Consider the following 19,648-nt stretch of genomic DNA (forward strand, 5'->3'; position numbering starts at 1 on the left):
TAAGAAGTAGTTAGGATGTGTGCGCAGTAATAAAATATTTATAATAATGGGCAGGGTGCTTCTTTGAGAGGAGCATAGGGGTTATGTCCTTTAAAAACATTCTCCTGTTTATTTCCATATGAAAAAATTGTCTTGTTCTGTCTGAGACAGTCTCCCGGGCAACGTATCCCACCAGTCAGAGGACGATGCCCTGCACTTGCGTTATTAACTGTGACCTTCGCAGACATCCTGTGAATATTACAGAAGCGCCCTGAGCCACAGGTCAGAATGGACCAACCTGCCTGCCACAGAAAGGAGGGTAGCCCGTTTCCAAGACATGAATCCTGTGGTTTGTTTTGCACGATCATATGAGCAGGGATCTAGGAGAGGATACGGCTCATGCAGGCTTAGTGTCTTAGCTTAGCATACTTCCTAGACGAGCAGTGTTTCCAAACCAGAAATATTTACGGGGGGCTTTACATCGTACGGCTCTTTGGCACCCATTGTTTCATTTTATTCTTGTGACAACCCCGTGAAAGGCCATTATGATGATGTCATTTTCGGGAGTTAAAAACCAGGGCTCAGAGACAGTAAGACTTTGCTTGAGGCCCCCGAGTGCGTCAGTCTTCTTCCTGGCCTTGAGCCTTCTGGAGCTAACTTCTTTGCCTTTCCCCGGAATGTGTAGTGTGTGGTGATGGGTCCACACTAAGGAGCTCTTCTGAAGCGATCATGCCCAGTACGCGCCATATTGGTTGTAAGTGGTCCTGGGCACCATTCATATGCCAGGCAATCCTGGCACCACTGTGGGTGTGGGGCTGAGCCTTGCGTTCTTCCAGATGTCTGATTGTCTCTCTCCCTCTGGGCCGCCGCCTTGAAGACCATGACGTCATACAAACGAACCTCACCCCCCGCTAGGAAGTGCACCCACACCTGCTTGGTGCAGGCAGTTCAGTAAAGGACCGTCAAGTCAGTAGGTGTCAGAAGTGGATGGGATAGGAAGCAAACATGCAGGGTGAGGCATTCGCTTTCGCTTTTGCCCGTCACAGAGGAGCACATCCGTCCCCACGCCTCCTGCCCCCCGAGCTGCTGCTGCTTTCAGGCAGGAGGGGGCAGGAGGCCTGGAGCCTTCTTGCTGTTCCAGTGCTGCCCACTCTTGATCATGGACTTCCCGCCACACAGGCCTTGCCTGTGCAAACGGTCTGTAGCAAGAGGAACTGAGAGACAGCCCTCACAAAACCTGGACTTTCACGAAGAACCGTTGACTGCCTTCTCTGTGCTTCCATACTGTATTTGTAGCTGTCGTTCTCTTTGGAGGACTGTTTTCCACGGAAGGGCCTGAATCTCAGGGGTTGTTCTTTCTTCTGATGGCAGCAGCCTGGCACGGCCTTCCCCTTTGTGCCTAGGCAATCTGCCCGGGATGGCACAGGGAACAGAGCAGCCCGCAGTGGTGCTCAGTGTAAGTGGGGAGCCGGACCCCAACCTGCCATCAAGGGCCCTCTCGCTCAGGGTCCCCTCCGTCTTCACCCTTTCCCACTCAATGAGGCCGCATCTTCCCAAGGCAAGAGCTGCTTCTTGGACAGGATTTGGGTGTTTTCGAAGCTGCAGGATGACCAAGGCAGGTCCTCCCAGCACATGCCTCTTGCTGGACCCTGGGGAACCAATCCACTTCTACAGACAAAATCAAGAAACACATTTGCTCTTCTAAATAATGCTACAGAAGTCCTTTCATAGTACACATGGCAATTTCCTAATATCTATATTTTCTAAGTCCAGAGGCACGTATGTCCCTTTTTAAAATAAATACAACTTTACATTTATGTCTTGGGGGGGTTGAATTATTCTGTTCATTCTACACATTTCCTTTTCTAAGATAAAATTGGTCTATAACACTGTGTTACTGTCAGGTGTACACCATAATAATTCACTTTGTATACACTGCAGAGCGATCACCCGGTAAGTCTGGCCACAGCCCGTCACCATACAGTTAACCCCTTCACCCATTTCATCCGCAAAGCTCCCCTACAAAGCAGCTTGTCCTACGTAGCTTTGGACTGGTATTGGAGAAGTGGGAACACCATTTAGAGCCGCTTGTTCTGGTGCTGGGACCCGCGTGAACAGACCTAGAACCCCAGATGCAAGGGGAGACCAAGAGGCAGCAGGATGCCTGCTCCTCCGCTTCTTCCCACATTTCGGAGCCACGAGAGGGGAGCGTTGCTCCCAAGGTGTCATTTATGGCAACACCCTGACAGAAATCATGTCTGAAATTTTTGGTACTGAGTCACTGTGCTCCCCAGACGAGTTACACTTAAAAAGCCATCACTTTTCCTTAACCGTCACACCGTGGAGATGTCAGTTCTGTTTAGCCCAGAGCTTACAATCGCTGTGAGACTCTACACCGTTTTGGAATGGTTGGCTTAGGAGGCCGTGTTGTCCGGGCCTGACCTCTGGCTTCACTCTCGTCTGTTTACTTCATTTCCCTCCAACTGCGGAGCGAGTGTGGGTACATGCGATGCCTGGTTCCAGCCGTTTCTCCCTGCTCTGCTGCAGGTACCGCTTGGCTGGCTTGCCGGGAGAACACCAGCAGCGCAACATCACCAGCCCAGAGGTCAACTACTGCCTGGTGACAGAGCTGATCATCTGGACGCAGTATGAGATCCAGGTGGCAGCCTACAACGGGGCGGGCCTGGGCGTCTTCAGCAGGGCCGTGACCGAATACACCCTCCAAGGAGGTAAGCTTGCTTTCCTGCGCCGTTGCCTGGTCTTTGCTGGGGAGCAGGAAGCGCCGAGTTTGCCTGGAGTGTGTTGGAAATAAAAATAAAGAGCCCAAGCCTCTCGGGGGCAATGAGAAGGAAATTCATCACTCAGTAACTCAGTCTCTCTGTTGCTACACTGTAGCAGCACAGTAGAAGGGACACTGACAACCTTCTAGCTGCTTTCTTCCAGGCGGTAAGGCCAGGAAGCTTCTCCACACACCCTTCAGCTAGTCCACGTGTTCTCGGAAAGATCTGTGCAACCGCCTGTTTGTAAATGGAATAATGGTACATTTCACAGTAAAGCTGGCTGTGGAGTCCCAGGCGATACTGTGGACGTTCTTCAAAGAGAGGGGTTATTTAGAATTTTGTTTTTAGTAAAGGAATCTGCTGCCTGGTGCTTTTTTTTTTTTTTTTTTTTTTTTGGTTTTCTTTTTCAGTTACACAAGCCAAACAATTTACTAAATCGGTAAAAACCCCTCCCTGCGCCCACCCTCCCCAAAATGGCCAGGCAGAATGTAGGCTACACCCCAACCCCATCATTTTAAGGCTGATCCCCACCCTGTGTTCTGGAAGACCTGGTTCTCAGCTGCAGGAAGAGCTGGTGTTCAGAAACACATTTCCCTGTTGGTACACTCGGCAGGAATAAATGGACCCTGTGTTGGAGCGGCTGCATGTGCCCACAGCACCCCGATCCTGGTCCAGGGAAGCAATTGCCCCACAAAATTGACAACTCCTTTCATTAAGCACTTTTAGCCTCTGCTGACTCACAGGTGTGAGATTATTTGCTTAGGCATTTTTATTACCACCAGGCCTTGACCTTTTTCAAATGATAAGGTTTCTAACTGCCCACTTCTCTCCCCAAATCATGCCAGAGACCTAATGTTCCTTGATATTACATACTGTTATCATCACCCTTATCGATCGGCTGTCTGTCATCATCCGTGAGTCCATAAAGCCTCCTTTATAAATGAAGTACAGTCCGTTCTGCTTCCACAGGGAAATATTTCACTGGCAGGAATATTTAAAATGCAAGACAGCCAGGAAGGACCCGCTCATCCGCACGTGAGGCTTGATTACTCATGGGAAAATGCAGACAGCTGAGCACCTGGACAATTAATGTTTGCTTTACTTCGTCTACTTAGTAACAATAAATTTGGAAATACTTAAAATAATGAATATTGCTATTAACAGTCCCCTATTACTATTAACTACGGCTGCTTCATTTTAGTACTGGTGCATCTGAATCCTGTGGGGGGCGCGGGGAAGCACATCTCCACCTCGCCGAGGAGGGCTTGTGGCCTTAGAGTTTGGCTTTGACTTGGTTGGCACTGGGGAGCCATTGAAGGTTGAGACCGTGAGCAACAGGAGCAAAATGCTGTATGAGGAGGACGAACCTGTTGGTGGGTGTGCAGGTGAGCTGACAGGGAGCCCCAGTGACCACAGCGACTCCAGGCTGAAGGGCAATGATTTGGCCATGAATTGATGGGTTCCCTGCAGCTCTGACACTGGCCATGAGAAGGGCAGGCCGGTATGTTTGGGCGGTGCTTCATCATTTTTAAACTAGCTTTACCTCTGTTCTGTCCGAGAGCCTCACAACAGCCTGCCCCAGGAGCGCGATGCCTTGTGCGTGGGACTGGGCGTGAAAGCCGGGGGGTCCAGCCCCTCCACGGACTGGACAGCTGGTCTGGGCACCGGCTAGAACAGGGCAGGTTTTGCTTGCAGCCCTCACAGGGGAACTGAACGCTGGCCAGCTGGAGCTTAGCTGGTCTGAAACGCCAGGGCGTAGGGCTAGGCAGAGGTGGTGGGTGTGGGGGCTCCCACCTCTGGGTCGGACGATCTTCCGGATGCAGAGATTGTCTGAGGATGCTTCCGTTCAGTGCAAGGATTTGCTTTCCTCCGCTAGGTGAGAACCCGACTTCTGTTAGCTCTCTGTGCCAGTATGGTTTTTTTAAACTCTTGATGAGCTGACGTCTCTGAATAATGCCCTGTGTGTAGTTTCCCCATCCGTGTCTCAGCTTATGCAGCTGGGTCATCTTCCTTTGTCTGGTCGTTGGATGGCTGGTGTTGGAGCCCCAGCCCGGAGCCCCTGCAGGTCTCAGGGGCACCCAGGGGAGTGGTCATAATTCACATCTTCCCTCCATGCAGGCATTTCTGCTTTGACGTTGCTCCCTCCTAACCAGTATAGGCATAGGAAACACGGGCGTCTTGTCCTCCCCTCTCCTCTAGCTGTGTTTTTGACTTTTCCTGTGCACTCACATGACTATAACAGCCTGGGGCAAGGACCCCGTGCTTCTGGAATGCAGTGGGTCTTTTCCCACTGTTTCCAGACCCTGCTGTACACCTATTGCTACACCCATCCCTTGGTCACTCCACAGAGCTTCTCCAGCCTTGCTACAGCCTCTGAGTCTTAACCAGGAAGCACCACCCACCTGGCCCTCCTTTGTTTGAGGAGCAAGCCTGAGCCCCAGGAAAAATCAGGGATGAGACCCTTGTTGACCACAGCATTGGGATACTGTCCCTTGGGCATGGCTGTGGCGCTTGACAGGTGTCAGAAGGGGTGCATGTGCAGGGGAGGCAACTGGCCCCACACACGCCTTACATTCCCACTGTGCAGGTCCAGCCCTGTTCCTCAGGGGCATCCTGGTCGACCACCCCACAGCTTCGCAAAGGGGAACCAACTGGTAAATTCTGTCCCTGAATCAACATCCCCACCCAAGAGAGGATACACATAAGAGAGGATTTAGACGTTTGGTTGAGAAGAACTGGGGAGTGGGGGCGGGAGACCTGGTCTGGAGCAGGGGTGGAATAAACCAGATAAAAAATGATCTGATTAGAAGGTGAGGCATTAGGAAGAAAAATGGCAACAGCAGGGGCCATGAATAATTTAGGGAGACGATGATGGAGAGCAGGAGTTTGTGAGCTGTCTTCCCACACACACGCTCACTCACATCTGTCCAGAAGCAGCCCTTTCTTGCGATTCCATCAAGGCCTGACTCCATAGTTACTACTTACCTGCCTTCAAGAAACACCTCAACCTCTGTGAGCCGCAAGTTTCCCATTGTAAAATTGCAATCTGTAAACTATCTGCCCTGACTGCTTTGCGGGCAGATGTGAGACAAGATGAGGTCAAGGCCTAGAAAGCCCTGAGCTCCTACATAAATACCTGGTTGCTGCTATTGTCCCCGTCCGTCCTTCCAGGGCAACGCCCGGCGTCTCCTTTGTATCTGAATGTTTCTGCAGTGGCAGCTGTACCGAGAGAGATGGGCTCAATCTCTCTGCTGATAGGACAATCTCAAGAAGTGATGTGAGCACCTACTGTGTGCTCAGGGTCACATGATGGGCCACGGCACCGAGAGTGGGGAAGACACCGGACACACTGTCAATCTTAGGGACTTGCAGCCTAGCCTGGGAGGGGAGGCTAACATTTGTGACAGAAGAACTACTAACGAAGCCAGCCTTGCTTGGGCGCAGTCGCATCCTCTCTGTCCCCAAATCGGTGTGATGAGCGTGCTTCAAAGGCTCGCCAGCAGAGAGACTCAGAGGAACCTGCCATCGATGTGAAAAGTGGCTTTATTGGGATCTACGTGGTGGGACCGCAGCAGAGGAGTTGGGGTTCTGTGGTCTGTAGTGGTTGAAAATGGAGTCCAGCTGCGAGAAAAGACCCAGAGTAACAGCTGAAACACAACGGAGGGGAGTTTTTATTTTCTCCCATCAAGAGTAGGCCTTGGGCTGCACAGGATCCCCAGGCAGCTCCATGGTCCCCAGAGAGTCAGGATCCTTCTTTTTGCTTTACCATCTTTAACATTTGCCTCATGGCTACAGGCTGGCTCCTGGAATGCCAGCTGTCACACCCACATTCTAAAAGGAGGAAAGCACAAGGTTACGCCTTGTAACCAACTACGCAAGTATGCTCATCCTTGAAGAACTTTCCATCTGCTGCTGACTTATGCTTACAATTCATCGAATATCTCTGTGCCGGAAAGCCTAAAAAAAAGGTGCTCTTTCAGCCAGATACATTTCTGCCGGTTGCTAAGAAAGGAAGAGGGGACAGATAGTAGAGGGCAGCTAGCAGTTTCTGCCTCGCTTTCTACAGCGACTCCTGCTAAGGAGTCAAATGCAGAGGATATGCAGTTTCTAGACGTAAAATCATATGACCTCTGTCTCATGTGTGGCTGCATGAAGAGCGCCTCATGATCCTTCAGAATCGCCCGCATAAGAATTAGCAGACACTAGCCCCACAGCTCCTTGGGCCCTTGGCCTCGGGCCTTCAGCTTGAGGTCTGTTTGGGCACCAGCTGAATATGCTTGTGGACACTGGGGGCCCCTCCCCATGGACTTGGGGCACCCCGCAGCTGCTAGTGCTGCATGTTGACAAAGCCTGTAGGACTGAGCTGGCCCTTGCAAGCTGGAGAGAGAATAATTTCAGTGCCTGTATATTAGAGGGGAAGAGAATAACTCATAAAATTAATTATTTGTCAGCCTAATTTGGAAAATTATTGGAACGTATATGCACATAATTCTGAAGTCTGTCAGGACACAGTGGGAACAGCAGGAAGCACCCGGGCTTCGGGAAGAATAAAGCTTCCGGCCAGCCCGCCTGATTTTTCCTCCTCCCTTCAGCCAAGCGGCAAGCCCGATCCATCAGGGGAAATGAGATGTAATTTGTCCTGACTTTAATAAGCTCTTTGGATTTAGCTCCTCTTGAGAAAACATCGGAACGCCAGGGAGAGCTGGTGCGGCTCCCGCCACCATGAGGCGGTGGGTGACACGGTGGCCAGTCATTCTCAAAGAGAACTCAGGAACGTCCCAGCCTCAGCCTGGGGGACAGAGCCAAGCATGCACAGGTAGCCTGTGCTGGTGCCCACAGCAGACATGGAGTGACAGGCAAGCGTTGGCCCTGGGGGCAGGGAGCGCTTACCTGCTCCTGGGCACACAGGTTGGCTCTCGAGTGTATTTCCTTCACGGAAGCTCCGAAGGATGATAAGCAAGACATCCGTACCTTGAGTTCAACACAATGGGCTATCGATCCCTGAAGTAATTTGAACCTACTATTCACCCGTCACATGGCCCATTTTTCCTTTCAATCCCATTTATTATTGAGATCTATTTAAAGTGTCTGGTTCGTCTACTTGGGTTATTTGCATTATCAGTGTGGGCTAACACCTTGGACACGTGGGGATTCTTTAATATAAACTTTCTCACCACCATACCCCCCTTCATACGCCCCCCTCATCCACCATTCTGACATTATCCTGTCCGCCAATCCCATTGAATAGATCTTCTTAGCCGTGCCTCCATGACCTTTTTTGCTCTAGGCATTTTTAAATGCAACATATTAACTTACAAATCGAGCAGTGAAACTCTAAGACACTCCCAGCCACATGAACTTTCCAAGGGGATGAGAGGAAAGGCCCCTCCTGCCACAGGAGCTGCGGCCTAAAATCCGGCGCACATGGAACCCGCTCGTCAAATTTCCATCGTGATTACCCAAAATGAAATGGAAAATAACTTAAATTGACTCAGGAATTTCTTTCAAGACGCTGTGGAAATCAGTATGCTTTCGGTTGCGAGTGGAAAAAGCCATGGTGCGTAAGTTCTGCATAACTAAACGCCCCGTATAATTACAAGCATTTTTCTTACTGCCACTGTCGACGCCAGCAGCTTCCCTATCGTTTAGGAGGAGGGCACTGTAGTCATTTGAAGCGATGAAGGGTCCAAATCCAGCGCTGATGCAGTGTTTGGTTCCCAAATTCAGGTTTTGTTAAAAACGGTTCAGCTCCCCGGGAGAGCCCCATGCAGACGCAGTGTGACCGTGGAACTCTCAGGCGAGCCTGAGTGGGGAATCCTGCTGGAGCATGAGTGGGAGAGATGACCGCCAGATCCTAAAGTACACCCGTGTAGACGAGCAAACTTCCATCCGTTTCTTAACCGTGTTCACAAAGACGCAGATGCTGGTGTTTCCATAAAGGGTCGAAAGACAAATTATACTATAAATCATCATTTTGAGCACACCAAGGTTTTAATTTCTTCCTGGTTTTATTTCTTTATCATTTTTCTTCCTGTAACAGGTATTTTTGTGCTATAATGATTTATTCTGGTTTCAGAACATTACCTTCTAATGAAAGAGAAATATTTCATATTTAAAGAGAGATGGAAAAAACATTTGGTTATCCACATTTCTAAAACATTAGTAAAAGCTCCTAAATGTTCACTTGGGCTTTGAAAGGTTTTCTAAAGTAAGGATTATAAATGAACACTCTGTTTGCAAGCTCCATTCGGATCTCCTCTTGGGAAATTCTCAATGTGGCATAAATGACATTGCACAAAAGATTTGTTTCTCAATCCTTAAGACTTCCTAGACCTCGGGCTGTGCCTACAGAATAGGATAATGTTGCAGATTCTCCCAGAATCACCTACAACATTAAGTAAGAACTGTAGAAAATGACATGGGATGTTCCATCAGGAATAGGCTCAATTCAGTCTTTTAGAATTTTCAGGAAAGAAAAGGAAAGGACAGGAAACTAGCATTTTGGAGGAAGCCACTCTATACGAGTTTTCACAGGCCTCTGCTATGCACGAACACGCCATGCCTCACCTTGGTCATCCCCCTGGCGGTCGTGAGAGAGAGGCGTCCCTGCTCCTACTTCGCAGAGAAAAATGGGAGCTCCAAGAGGTAACTAACTTGCCCAAAGTCACATAGCTGGAAAATGCTGGAATCTGTGCTGTTTTCATTCTGCATGTATCAAACATGGACAGAAATTACTTCCAGATTTCCAGTGCAGCTTGAATATAGGATAGAAAAGAAGCGAGATCTCATCTTACTTCTGTGCACACGGCAGGTGGATTTGCCGTAGTTGTGCATATTTTGGACTGCAGTGTACAATGGGAAATCTGACATTGAAACCCAGTACACACACACACACACACACACACACACACACACACGCAGCTGAAACAAAAGATTCATAGAACAATAGTCACCCTTACGCTGTGTGATGTTCTTTGGTATTTTCTATCCCATTTCACTCTGTTTCGTTCTCCCATTCTTTCACAAACACTGGCTGTGACCACTAAATGGATTTCCTGGTCTGCTAACGCATTTGTGACCTACAGTTTGAAGAAAACTGAATTCAAGCAACACAGGGCGCTTGGTTCAGCTGATGTGGCAACCCTTTCAGAAGAGGCTCCCACCGGCCTGTAGGATGCTTCAGGGTCCACAAGGGAGACACCACTGGAACCCACGATAAAACATCAAACAAGGTTCTGAGTGGGGTGTGAGAGGGATGACCGTCCCGGGCACAGAGCCAAGATCTGGGGGCTGGAGGAGGGTTCCAGCACCTAGATTTGTGCAGATGACCTCACGATCGAGGAGGGCTTCCCAGAGTAAGACCTGCCCTTCAGCTACCACTGGAAGACACAAGGAGAAATCACACCAGTCTTAAGATGCTGTGACCAGCGTATTATTTTGTCATGTACAGACTGGTCTTCCCTACAAGCCTGGGAACTCTTCGAGGGTGGGGGCTGTGTCCGATCTGTCTGATTTGTATGTGTATCCCCAAATCCAAGCACAATGCCTGAGATATAAACACGGCATAAATAGATGTCTGATTAAAGACAGATGCTTCTCGTTTCTTCTTCAGTCTCCAACGCTGTGCCAATTTCATCTCCATATTCAGCATGACGACCCCCCTTCCCTCCTGCTTCTTCTTTTCTCAGAAGCTCCAAGGAAAGCCCAGTGCCCTCCCGCTGTGCCCCCACACACTGTCCCTCCCTAGCCTAAAAACCAGTCGCAAATGTTTTCTTCCCGATGCCTGGCAAAAACATTGGGGAAAATAAGTTCAGAAACGGCTGCACAACGCTTTTAAAGTTTTAAAGTATTTTTTTTATTCAGGCCATTAAAAAAAGATACTCGAGCTTATTTGTCCAAGATTTGTTATCCTAATAATGTGTTAGGAATGTTTAATGCAGCGAGAACATTCAGGTGTATCAAAACCGCAAGAGCCATCACAACACAAGAACTCATCCGCAGCCTGTAACGATCTGGAATTAACGATAACACCCAACACACAAATTGTAATATATACATCCATGCAGCAATGTGGAGCCAGTAATTCTTCCAAATAATGAGCTTGCTTCTCCCCTATTTGAAAGGCAGAGACATTTAATTCTGTAGGATTGCCTGAAGAGCTAGATGCCCATGAATCCCCACTAAGCTCTGGATAGACGCTGCAGTCCTTAATATTCGAGATCATCTACTTTAAGGCTAATGAAAAACAGAGTGTGCAGTTGCGGTGAAGACATAAAGACCCGAGCGCCCCAGCGCAGCGCAGCAGGGGGCCCCTCCAGGAGCTGCTGCCCGGACGGCAGATCCATCCCCAGCAAACAGGTCCGCAGTGACGGGACTGTCTCCCAGGCAAGGTGGGTCCTGAACGGCCCCATGCCACGCTGCCCCCCGGCGTCCTTGAGGGCCACAGGAGATGAACCGTTTCTGCAGCAGCACGCTGACTTTCCGGGTTTATCTGCAACAGATAAGACAGTGCTACTTTACTGGATAAAAACTGTGTGGGGCGAAGAGTTGTAATTTCATCCTGTGCTAAGTTCAGCTGATTTCACAGCATCATCAGGGGGCTGCCCAGCACTGTCAGCCTGGGTTTGCCCCTGTCCAATGGAGGTAAAAAACAGTGTGCAGAAGTCAATCATTGTCCTAACACAGAGGCCTGGACACCCATGGCCCCTGTCCCAGGAGGCCCCGTGAATTCCTACAGCGTCACTTCGTTCACCTTGTCTGACGTGTTGTGCATCTCCACACCGCCAGATAGCCTGGTTGTCAGTGCCGCTTCCTTTAGATTAACAATGACCATAAACCGATTCTGCCATTTACGTAGACTGAGTCACAGACGAATGGTAACGATGGCCTAGAATTTACTCAAGGGTGTTGCACGTAAGCTTTGCAGAGTCTGCATAATATTGTTTGAGCGCTCGCCTGAGAGACACTCTTTCAGCTGCAGAGAACAGCACAGGAAAAGGGCTCACCCGGCATCATCTCAGATTCTGTGGGTTGTAAATAGCAGTACGTGTTCCTGGTAGAGAAGTGGGGAAAGAGGCTTGTGATCATGGACCCGAGGAGAGCTGCGACCACAGTCTTAATCTCCCGGTGCAGACCACGCATTTCCAGATCAAGCCAGATCACAATCCTGTGGAATCAGGTCTTGGCTGGATGCCACCTGGGGCGCTGAGCTCAGCTCCAGGTGCCTCACTGTGAGGGGCTGTGGGTGAACCAAGGCTTCTCAGAGGAGGAAAGCAGGACAGAGTGGGCAATGCTCCCTAAATCCTGCCATACTGGAAACAGAAACAGCATGTCTCTTTGGCCAGTTGGAGTAAAGCCTAACTGGACATTTTTGTGATTTTCAAATTGTCTAATATGTGCGAGGGACAGTTTCCCCAGGAGACAGATGGGGGGTCACCGGGCACAAGTCATGGAAGGCGAGGTTTGAGCGGAGCATAAGGAAAAACCCTTTTACCAGGCATAGCTGAGGTGCAGGGTGACCTAGGGAGCAGAAACACTGTGGCTGAGAAGCTCTGAGAAGCGGTGCCCACAGGAGCTGAGGGGCTACCCGTCTGGGTGCTGTGGGTGAACCCCACAGCCTTGTCACCCACAGCCTTGGAGCGCCCTTGCATGTCCTGCTCTAGTCCACACAACCCGATCTGCACCATCAGCAGGGTGCCTGGTCTGGCCGTGGCCTCCAGGAAGCTGCACAGAGGGTACATTCTGTATCAGAGCTCTGGTTATCATCAGGTCATAGAACAGAACCATGGTGTTGAGTTGAGTGCATGCCCTTGAGTCTGTGTCCGTGCCCAGTTACAGTGTCAGGCACTGCTCAGGCAATAATTTTCCAACCACATTTTCACCTGGTGATTCCTACTTACACTTAAAGATTTGGCTCCGGAACGGTCTCATCCGTAGAGTCTTCCTGAGGGAAATCTGCGTTGACCTTCCTAGTAGCACTTCTTACATGGAATTACAAATGTCTGCTTACCCCACTAGACTCTAAGCTCCATGAAGGCAGGACCCACAAACCTATATTCACCACGTAAACACAAAGGAAGGACCTGATCTGATCAGAGGGGCCCCAATACACGTATGGATACATGCACACATACACACATATGCACGCACACGCACATATATGTGTGCACACACACATGCATACTCACATAGACGTATACACATACATGTGGACTTACGCATTAGCATGCCCTCACCAGAGATAAAGCTGGCATCTCTGTGTGTAACTGAAAATCTGAAGCCAAAATAAGAAGCCTTCCAGCACATTAGAATAATCCTTCCATATTGAACTGGTGTGTTTTACTGTATCATCAGTTCGTGGGATCACATCACCGTGTTTCCAGGGAGGAAGGAATGCAAGTTTGCAAGCTCATTGAGATATTGCCTGCAGTAGGGAACCAATAGATTGTATCAAAAAAGAGCACTTAGGAGCTATGTAAACACATTACTGTGTGTGTGTATTAGAACAAAAATACAAACCTTCCTAATTTCCAAAACATATCCAAAAAGAGAGAAAATAAAGCAGACCACGTGGTGAAGCGTACACACAGAGACGTAGCAGTGAGTATGTGTGTAATTATAACGTGCATGTGACGTGTGTGTGACGTGCAATATACAGAACTGAAGCCAAATTCATTGGTTATATCAATAAATGCAATGCACTTAACTAGCTTATAAAAACTAAAAAGGTTCCCAGATTGGCTGGCAAAGCAAAATCTACCATGATACTTGAGACGCAAGATACCCAAAAGGAAGAGATTTACAAAGGTAAAAAGTAAAGAGATGTAGAAAAGGTACACAGACAAATACGAATGAAGGAAAGCAGGGGACTTAGTCTTGATTTCTGACCCATAGATCGCATATATTAAAAAAAAAAAAAAAGACGTTATAATGCCAGAAGCTGCAGTTCACCGTGAAGTAACAACATCCATTCACGGACCCAGGAACACAGTGGCAACCTGTGTAAAGCAGAAACTGCACATGCAAAGGGAACAGAGAGACACTAACGAAAGGAGACGTTGGCGTGTCTCTCAGCCCCAGGCAGATGTAGACGGAGAGTAAAACCAGTCACAGTACAGAATACCGAAATGATGTGATAAACCAGGTAGAACTTCCGTAGCAACTGTGAACCCTGGCAAGAGAGAATGCACCTTGTTCTGCAAGGGGACGGGGAGCATTTATGAAAATCGAGCGTGTCTCGGGCCACGAAAAATCCCAGACGACTCCAGGGAATGCAAAGAGCATATCAAAGAAGCCAAGTTACAAACTGGCGTTTCACTCTATGGGTATTGATGCAAAAATGCCCCAAAATTATCAAACAAAACTCAACAGCCTGTGAAAAAGTACTATATCGTCTCCAAGTGGGGTTTAATCCAATAATGCGGTTTGACAATATTCAACACTCCTCCATGGTAAAAAGATGTCATAAAACAGGAATTCATACATATCTACTCAGTATGATAAACGGCACAGGTACCTCAGCCCCCGAGTCCATTTTCTGTGTTCACGTAATGAGAAGGCACCGCAGGTGCTCCTGCGAACGAGGACCAAAGGGCGGTCCACCGTCTCCACCCTCGAATGTCGCAGGGGAATTGTTCTCCAAAGCATAGAGAAGAGAAAGCAATCAGAGGCACTAGGGCCAAAGAGGAAGTACTAAAACTATCTCTACTTGCAGACAGTAAGATTTGGTATCTGGAAACTCTAAAAGAGCCCACAGAGAAACTACTGTCAACGATAAGAGATTTGTCAAACTAGCCCCTTACAAAATCCAACATAGGAAAACAGGAGACTCTGTGAGCACAAACAAAACACGCCTAGAGGTTACAATCAGAGAGAAGACCCCACTTACAACAGCAGAGTAACATCGGAAGAGAAAAGAAGGAAAAGAAATCTGGGGGTGAACGTAACAAGAAACGGCCAACTGCCAACATTTCTGAAAGTCATAAAAAGAGACACAAACGGACGGAGAGTCTCACCATATTCTTGGGTGAGGAGGCTTACCGTCACAGTGATCGTGGTGCTCCCCACCTTAATTTAGAAATGTCGCATGGTTTCAATAAAAGAATCTTCTCCCTAGCTAGAGAAGTTCATTTTAAAAGTTCATCCAGAAGAAAATGAACAAGAATGGCCAGGGAAATACTGAATGGGATAAGCAATGAGGGCGGACCCGTCCTTTAGGAATGAAAATATATTACCAAGCTCTGTAATTAAAAGAGTGCAGTATCGGTTCAGGAAGGGAAGGTGGACGGAACAGAGTAGGAAATCCAGAAATGGACTCAGTTCCATCTGGAAATCCAGTAACAGTGAAAGCGGCGTCTCGTGTGACTAACCAAAGACAGACTTTTTGAAAAATAATATTGAAGTAAGTGGATTCCTCTATGGGAAAAGATGAAGCTGGATCCATGCCTGACACCGTATTCAAGGATGCATTCCAAATGGGTCAGGGAGATCCATATTAAACACAAGAAGTACTAGAGAAAAAAAAGAAAAAAAACCAGTGAATTCCCCTATAACCTGGAAGTGGGGAAAATTTCTCTCTCATTTAAAATCTAGAAGCAGTAAATGAAAAGAATTGGTGAATTTGACTACATAAAATTTTTAAATAGCTAAAAGATTCTGTATGCAAAAAAAAGAAAAAGTAAGGGGGGAAAAGATAAACAGCGGACAAATTATATCCCAGACAAGTTGTTATTAGCTGTTCATTAAACTCTATATGAAGCGTTTCTAAAACAGAGAAGTAAAAGACCAGTAAGCAAAAGAGAGAAGTTAAGAAATAAGAAAAGAGAATTAACACAAGTGCAAATGCCCCTTGGACACGCGAAAGGATGCTCACTTTCACCGATAATAAGAGGAACACAAAGTGAAGCTACACAGAGACGCCATTTCTCACCTATCATTTTGGCAAAAATGTGAAAATTTGACTCTGAGATGAGGCTTGAAACGGGCACACTCATTCACTGCTACTGGGAAAGCAACACGGTACAAATGCTGATAGGGCCATCAGTGCAAGTCGCTGGATGCCGCCGTCAGCGGGAGGACTTCCGATGAGGAGTGGGTACCCAGGGTCTCCAGGTATCTCCTCCCAAAATGCATGCGACTGACAAGGGGAAGGGGATAACTCTGCAGAGGGGAAACCTGGCAGCAGGGGGTGAAAGGGAACTTCCCCAGCAATGGAATGGGTCCAAATCGTGCACCACAGAGAAGACCCCCCCAAAGAAGAGAGCACCGCCTCTGAGCTCCTCCTGCCTAAGACGTGCAGCTGGAGCCTAGTCGAGAAGCAACATCAGACACAAACCGGGGGACAAGCTACACAGCAGAGTAGCCTGGAATATCCCGAAAAGCCCCAGCCATGGAAGTCAAGGAAGAATTGAGCAACAGCTCCAGGGGGAAGACAGAGGGACATGAAATTTAAAGCAGCACAGAATCTAAGTGGGCTCCTCACTGCCACAGAGGAGCCTACAGGAGAAACAGGAGAAACTGCAGATTAGATGCAGTTCTGATGTTCTGGGTTCTGTGGCTGCATTGTGGTCACGTGGTGAACATCCTCGTTTCTGCGAATTACATGCCACGGATTTTGGGGGGTGAGAGGTGTACCTTGGTAGCTCACGATCAAACGGTTTTGGAAAAAAGTCTTTATATAATTTCAAATTATTTGTAAGTTTCACATATTTCAAAGTGAAAATTATCTGTCTCATTTAAAATATCACTAATTCCTTTTCATGTTCTACCCAAAACTGATAGAACTTCTGATGCTAATAACTGGCTAAACTGTCTAACCCTCCAACCTGTAGGAACTTATTCCAATGAGACACTTACCAACACATGGGAAGATGGGAGGCCCATACAGGAGACTGTCCATCACAGCCCTGGAAGTTCCATGAGGACCAGACCTACCGAAATGTCCATCACCAAGGTCCTGTGGGGGACAAAGCCTGGCTCGTAAACCATAACACAGCTGTCCGGAAGGAACATGGGCATCCCTAGAATAGCCCCTGCAGGGAAGAGGGGAGCACGAAACAGAAATCAGGCTTCTCTTCAACTTTGAGATGTGTATCTACTTTATTTGTTTACGAAACTAAATTGACCTTAAGACATTTATAAAGAAATTCTAGGGGCACCTGTGGCTCAGTCAGTTAATCGTCTCCCTTCGGCTCAGGTCATGATCTCAGGGTCCTGGAATTGAGTCCCGTGTTGGGCTCCCTGCTCAGTGGGGAGTCTGCTTCTCCCTGTCACTTTCCCTCTGTGTTTTCCTTCTCTCGCTCTCTCAAATAAATAAAATTTTTTAAAAAATTCTAAAAAATCGAAGGCAAAATTTTTAAAAATGAACACAAGCATATATCGAATTGGCACACCCAAACAGAAAGTGATTACTTCAAGTCACTTTAGACCATGATCATTTGACTGTGCGTCCCTAGCAGGATATCCTCCAGGCACAAAAACAAAAACTGGGCGGGAAAAAAGTCCTAAAACTGTTTTCAGCAGTCATGTGGTGGTGATGGTGTTGGGTTTACATTTTTAGGCAATTGCATGAGAGTTATGAGGTAAAGCAAATAAGGTATTATGTTGTCGATGTTATTGGGAACTGAGATTTTTGCCAAAGTTGAAACTCTGAATTTGAATTGGTAGTATAATGACTTTATCTTAAAAAAAAATTTTTTTTAAAGGTCTAGAAATTGGAACCAACCCAGTAGCACTGAGCTTCTCAGTAACCACAAAAATAAACAGGCTTTCTTGGATAAGTAAATGGATGATTCCAGGTCAGGTTTCTAGCAGGTAATGTATAAGATGAGCCTGCAAGATCTTAGCCTCTCAAAAGCAAAGAAACTACCAAACACCAGGGAGGGCTTGTCAGAAAGACTCATGCCCACCTGGAGAGACTCCCGCTAGTTAAAGATGGAAACCTATGAAAATCAATACCGCTAATAATTGCAATGAAGTGAAATGCTTCAAATACATTTCAGTTCTTGGATTCATAACAGTATTGTTTTTAAGCCTCAATGGTCACCTTTGGAGAATGTAACAGAAACGATTATATGCTGAATTTGTATAAACCTTCCCAATCAAAACTCTCAAGATGTATAGTGATATCCTTGACCTTGACTGGTGAACATCATGGTTTCAATATCTGGGTTTATTCTTGAGATGGCTCTGTTCAGACAGTGTGCAGACTTTTAACCTCTTCAAATACGTGGAAGTTACCATTGACGAGAAAGTATTTGCACAAGTAGCTGGTCACATGTTTGAAGATTATTTATTACCTTTTCCCCCATTAGGAGAAACTTCTTCCTTGCCATTAACTGGAATGCGGATAATTCAACCTCCTTAAATGGCATTTTATGGGTATAATGTTCCTTTAGGTTAACAGCTCTTCCTTTTATTTCCTTGACAGACACAATGTTGAACTTTTTTTGTGATGAAGTGAATGGTTTGGATTCTGAGCAAATGTTTTTCATATCAAGTATTTCAAAATAATGGGTGTTTCTATGAATCTATACAGATGCTGCTGTCAGTCTTAATATTTTGCCTTCAGAGTTCAAGCAGTGACTCCTTAGAATTATAAAATCGACCCTATTATCGCAAGTGCACAGTTAACTCCATAATCAAGCCGACTATCTGCTTTGACCTCGTTGGGGTCAGGGTGCCTCCACAAGGTCTCGGTAGTTCTCAACCACTCAGGTGCTCAGAAATGTCAGTTAGCGGGATGCCTGAGTGGCTCAGTCGGTTAAGCGTCTGCCTCCGGTTCAGTCGTGATCCCAGGGTCCTGGGATGGAGCCCCACATTGGGCTCCCCGCTTAGCAGGGAGTCTGCTTGTGCATTCTCTCTCTCTCCCTCTGCCCCTCGCCCCAGCTCATGTGCTTGCATGCTCGCTCTCTCTCTCTAAAATAGATAAATAAATCTTAAAAAATAGGACACAGAAGTTCCCATTTTCAAGTAATGCTATTAGAACGCATGTCAGGTGGCCCAGAGACAAACTTAGTCCAGATCATTAAATCTGAAAAGTCTCCATCACAGGTGGATAAATACTGATCACTCTAACCTCACCTGACATGTAGCATTATCTTCAATCCCTCAAAAGAAATTCTTTTGTCAAAAAGGATGCCATTTTTTTTTGTCTTTCACAAAACAGCAACAAAAAAAGGTCTTGGATATTATTAGATTTACCATTCCGATAGCATCATTTAATGAGGAGTCTGAGGCCACAGGCCACCTCTTACAGAGCAGAACTTCTCTGTGAATAAAACAATGGATTTCTTGAATCTGAGGCTTTTCAGATTGAATTTTGCAGTAGAATCTTTATATCGTTCTGTTGGCTTTGGTATACAAAACTTACAACTGTGTTCTTTGACACCTTATTTATTCTCAATATCCATTTAGCTTTTGGCCATTTCCTCCTTCCTAGTGTGTCTGTGTGGAATATACTTCGGTGCCCCTGTCCCACAGTGGCTCTGGGGGGCCCGTCCATCCCCAGCGCTGGCACAGGGCCTGCTTAGGGCTCACTGCTGTGACCCCCCCCCCAGGAACTGCCCTCTGCCTCAGCCAGCCCCCGCCCCAGGCCAGCCTGTGGCTAGTGGTGCTGCTGTGGGCATGGAAAAACCCAGTCCCTCGGCCTCAGGTGAGGACAACTGGAAGGGCTCAGCGAGGCCTCGCCAGCTGCCCTCCTGCAGAGCATCTTCTCCTGCGCTGTCCTGGCCTCCTCACTTCCTTCTGGGTGTGTCACCTGAGCCCCCGTAGAGATGATACAGGAAATGCATCACAAACAGGATGCTCAGTCTAACACAGGTGCGCATTTTTACAACATAGGTAACATCCTCAGCATTTCTTTTGGAGGAGTCAATCGGAACGTTTTGCTT

The 19,648-nt window shown here is 47.5% G+C and overlaps 1 protein-coding gene across 2 annotated transcripts in view; it reads left to right on the forward strand.

Moving 5' to 3' along the window:
* Positions 1–19,648, forward strand: part of SDK1 (sidekick cell adhesion molecule 1) — an 875,077-nt gene that overhangs the window by 681,105 nt on the left and 174,324 nt on the right. For both annotated transcript variants that reach the window (XM_045813352.2, XM_087866987.1), the window contains exon 17: positions 2,527–2,708. In XM_045813352.2, the coding sequence (XP_045669308.2) occupies positions 2,527–2,708 (182 nt within the window). The remainder of the gene's footprint in view (positions 1–2,526; positions 2,709–19,648) is intronic.

The sequence above is a fragment of the Ursus americanus genome, chromosome 2 (genome assembly GCF_024610735.1).
Source record: "Ursus americanus isolate L20-20 chromosome 2, mUrsAme1.1.p, whole genome shotgun sequence".
NCBI lineage: Eukaryota > Metazoa > Chordata > Mammalia > Carnivora > Ursidae > Ursus > Ursus americanus.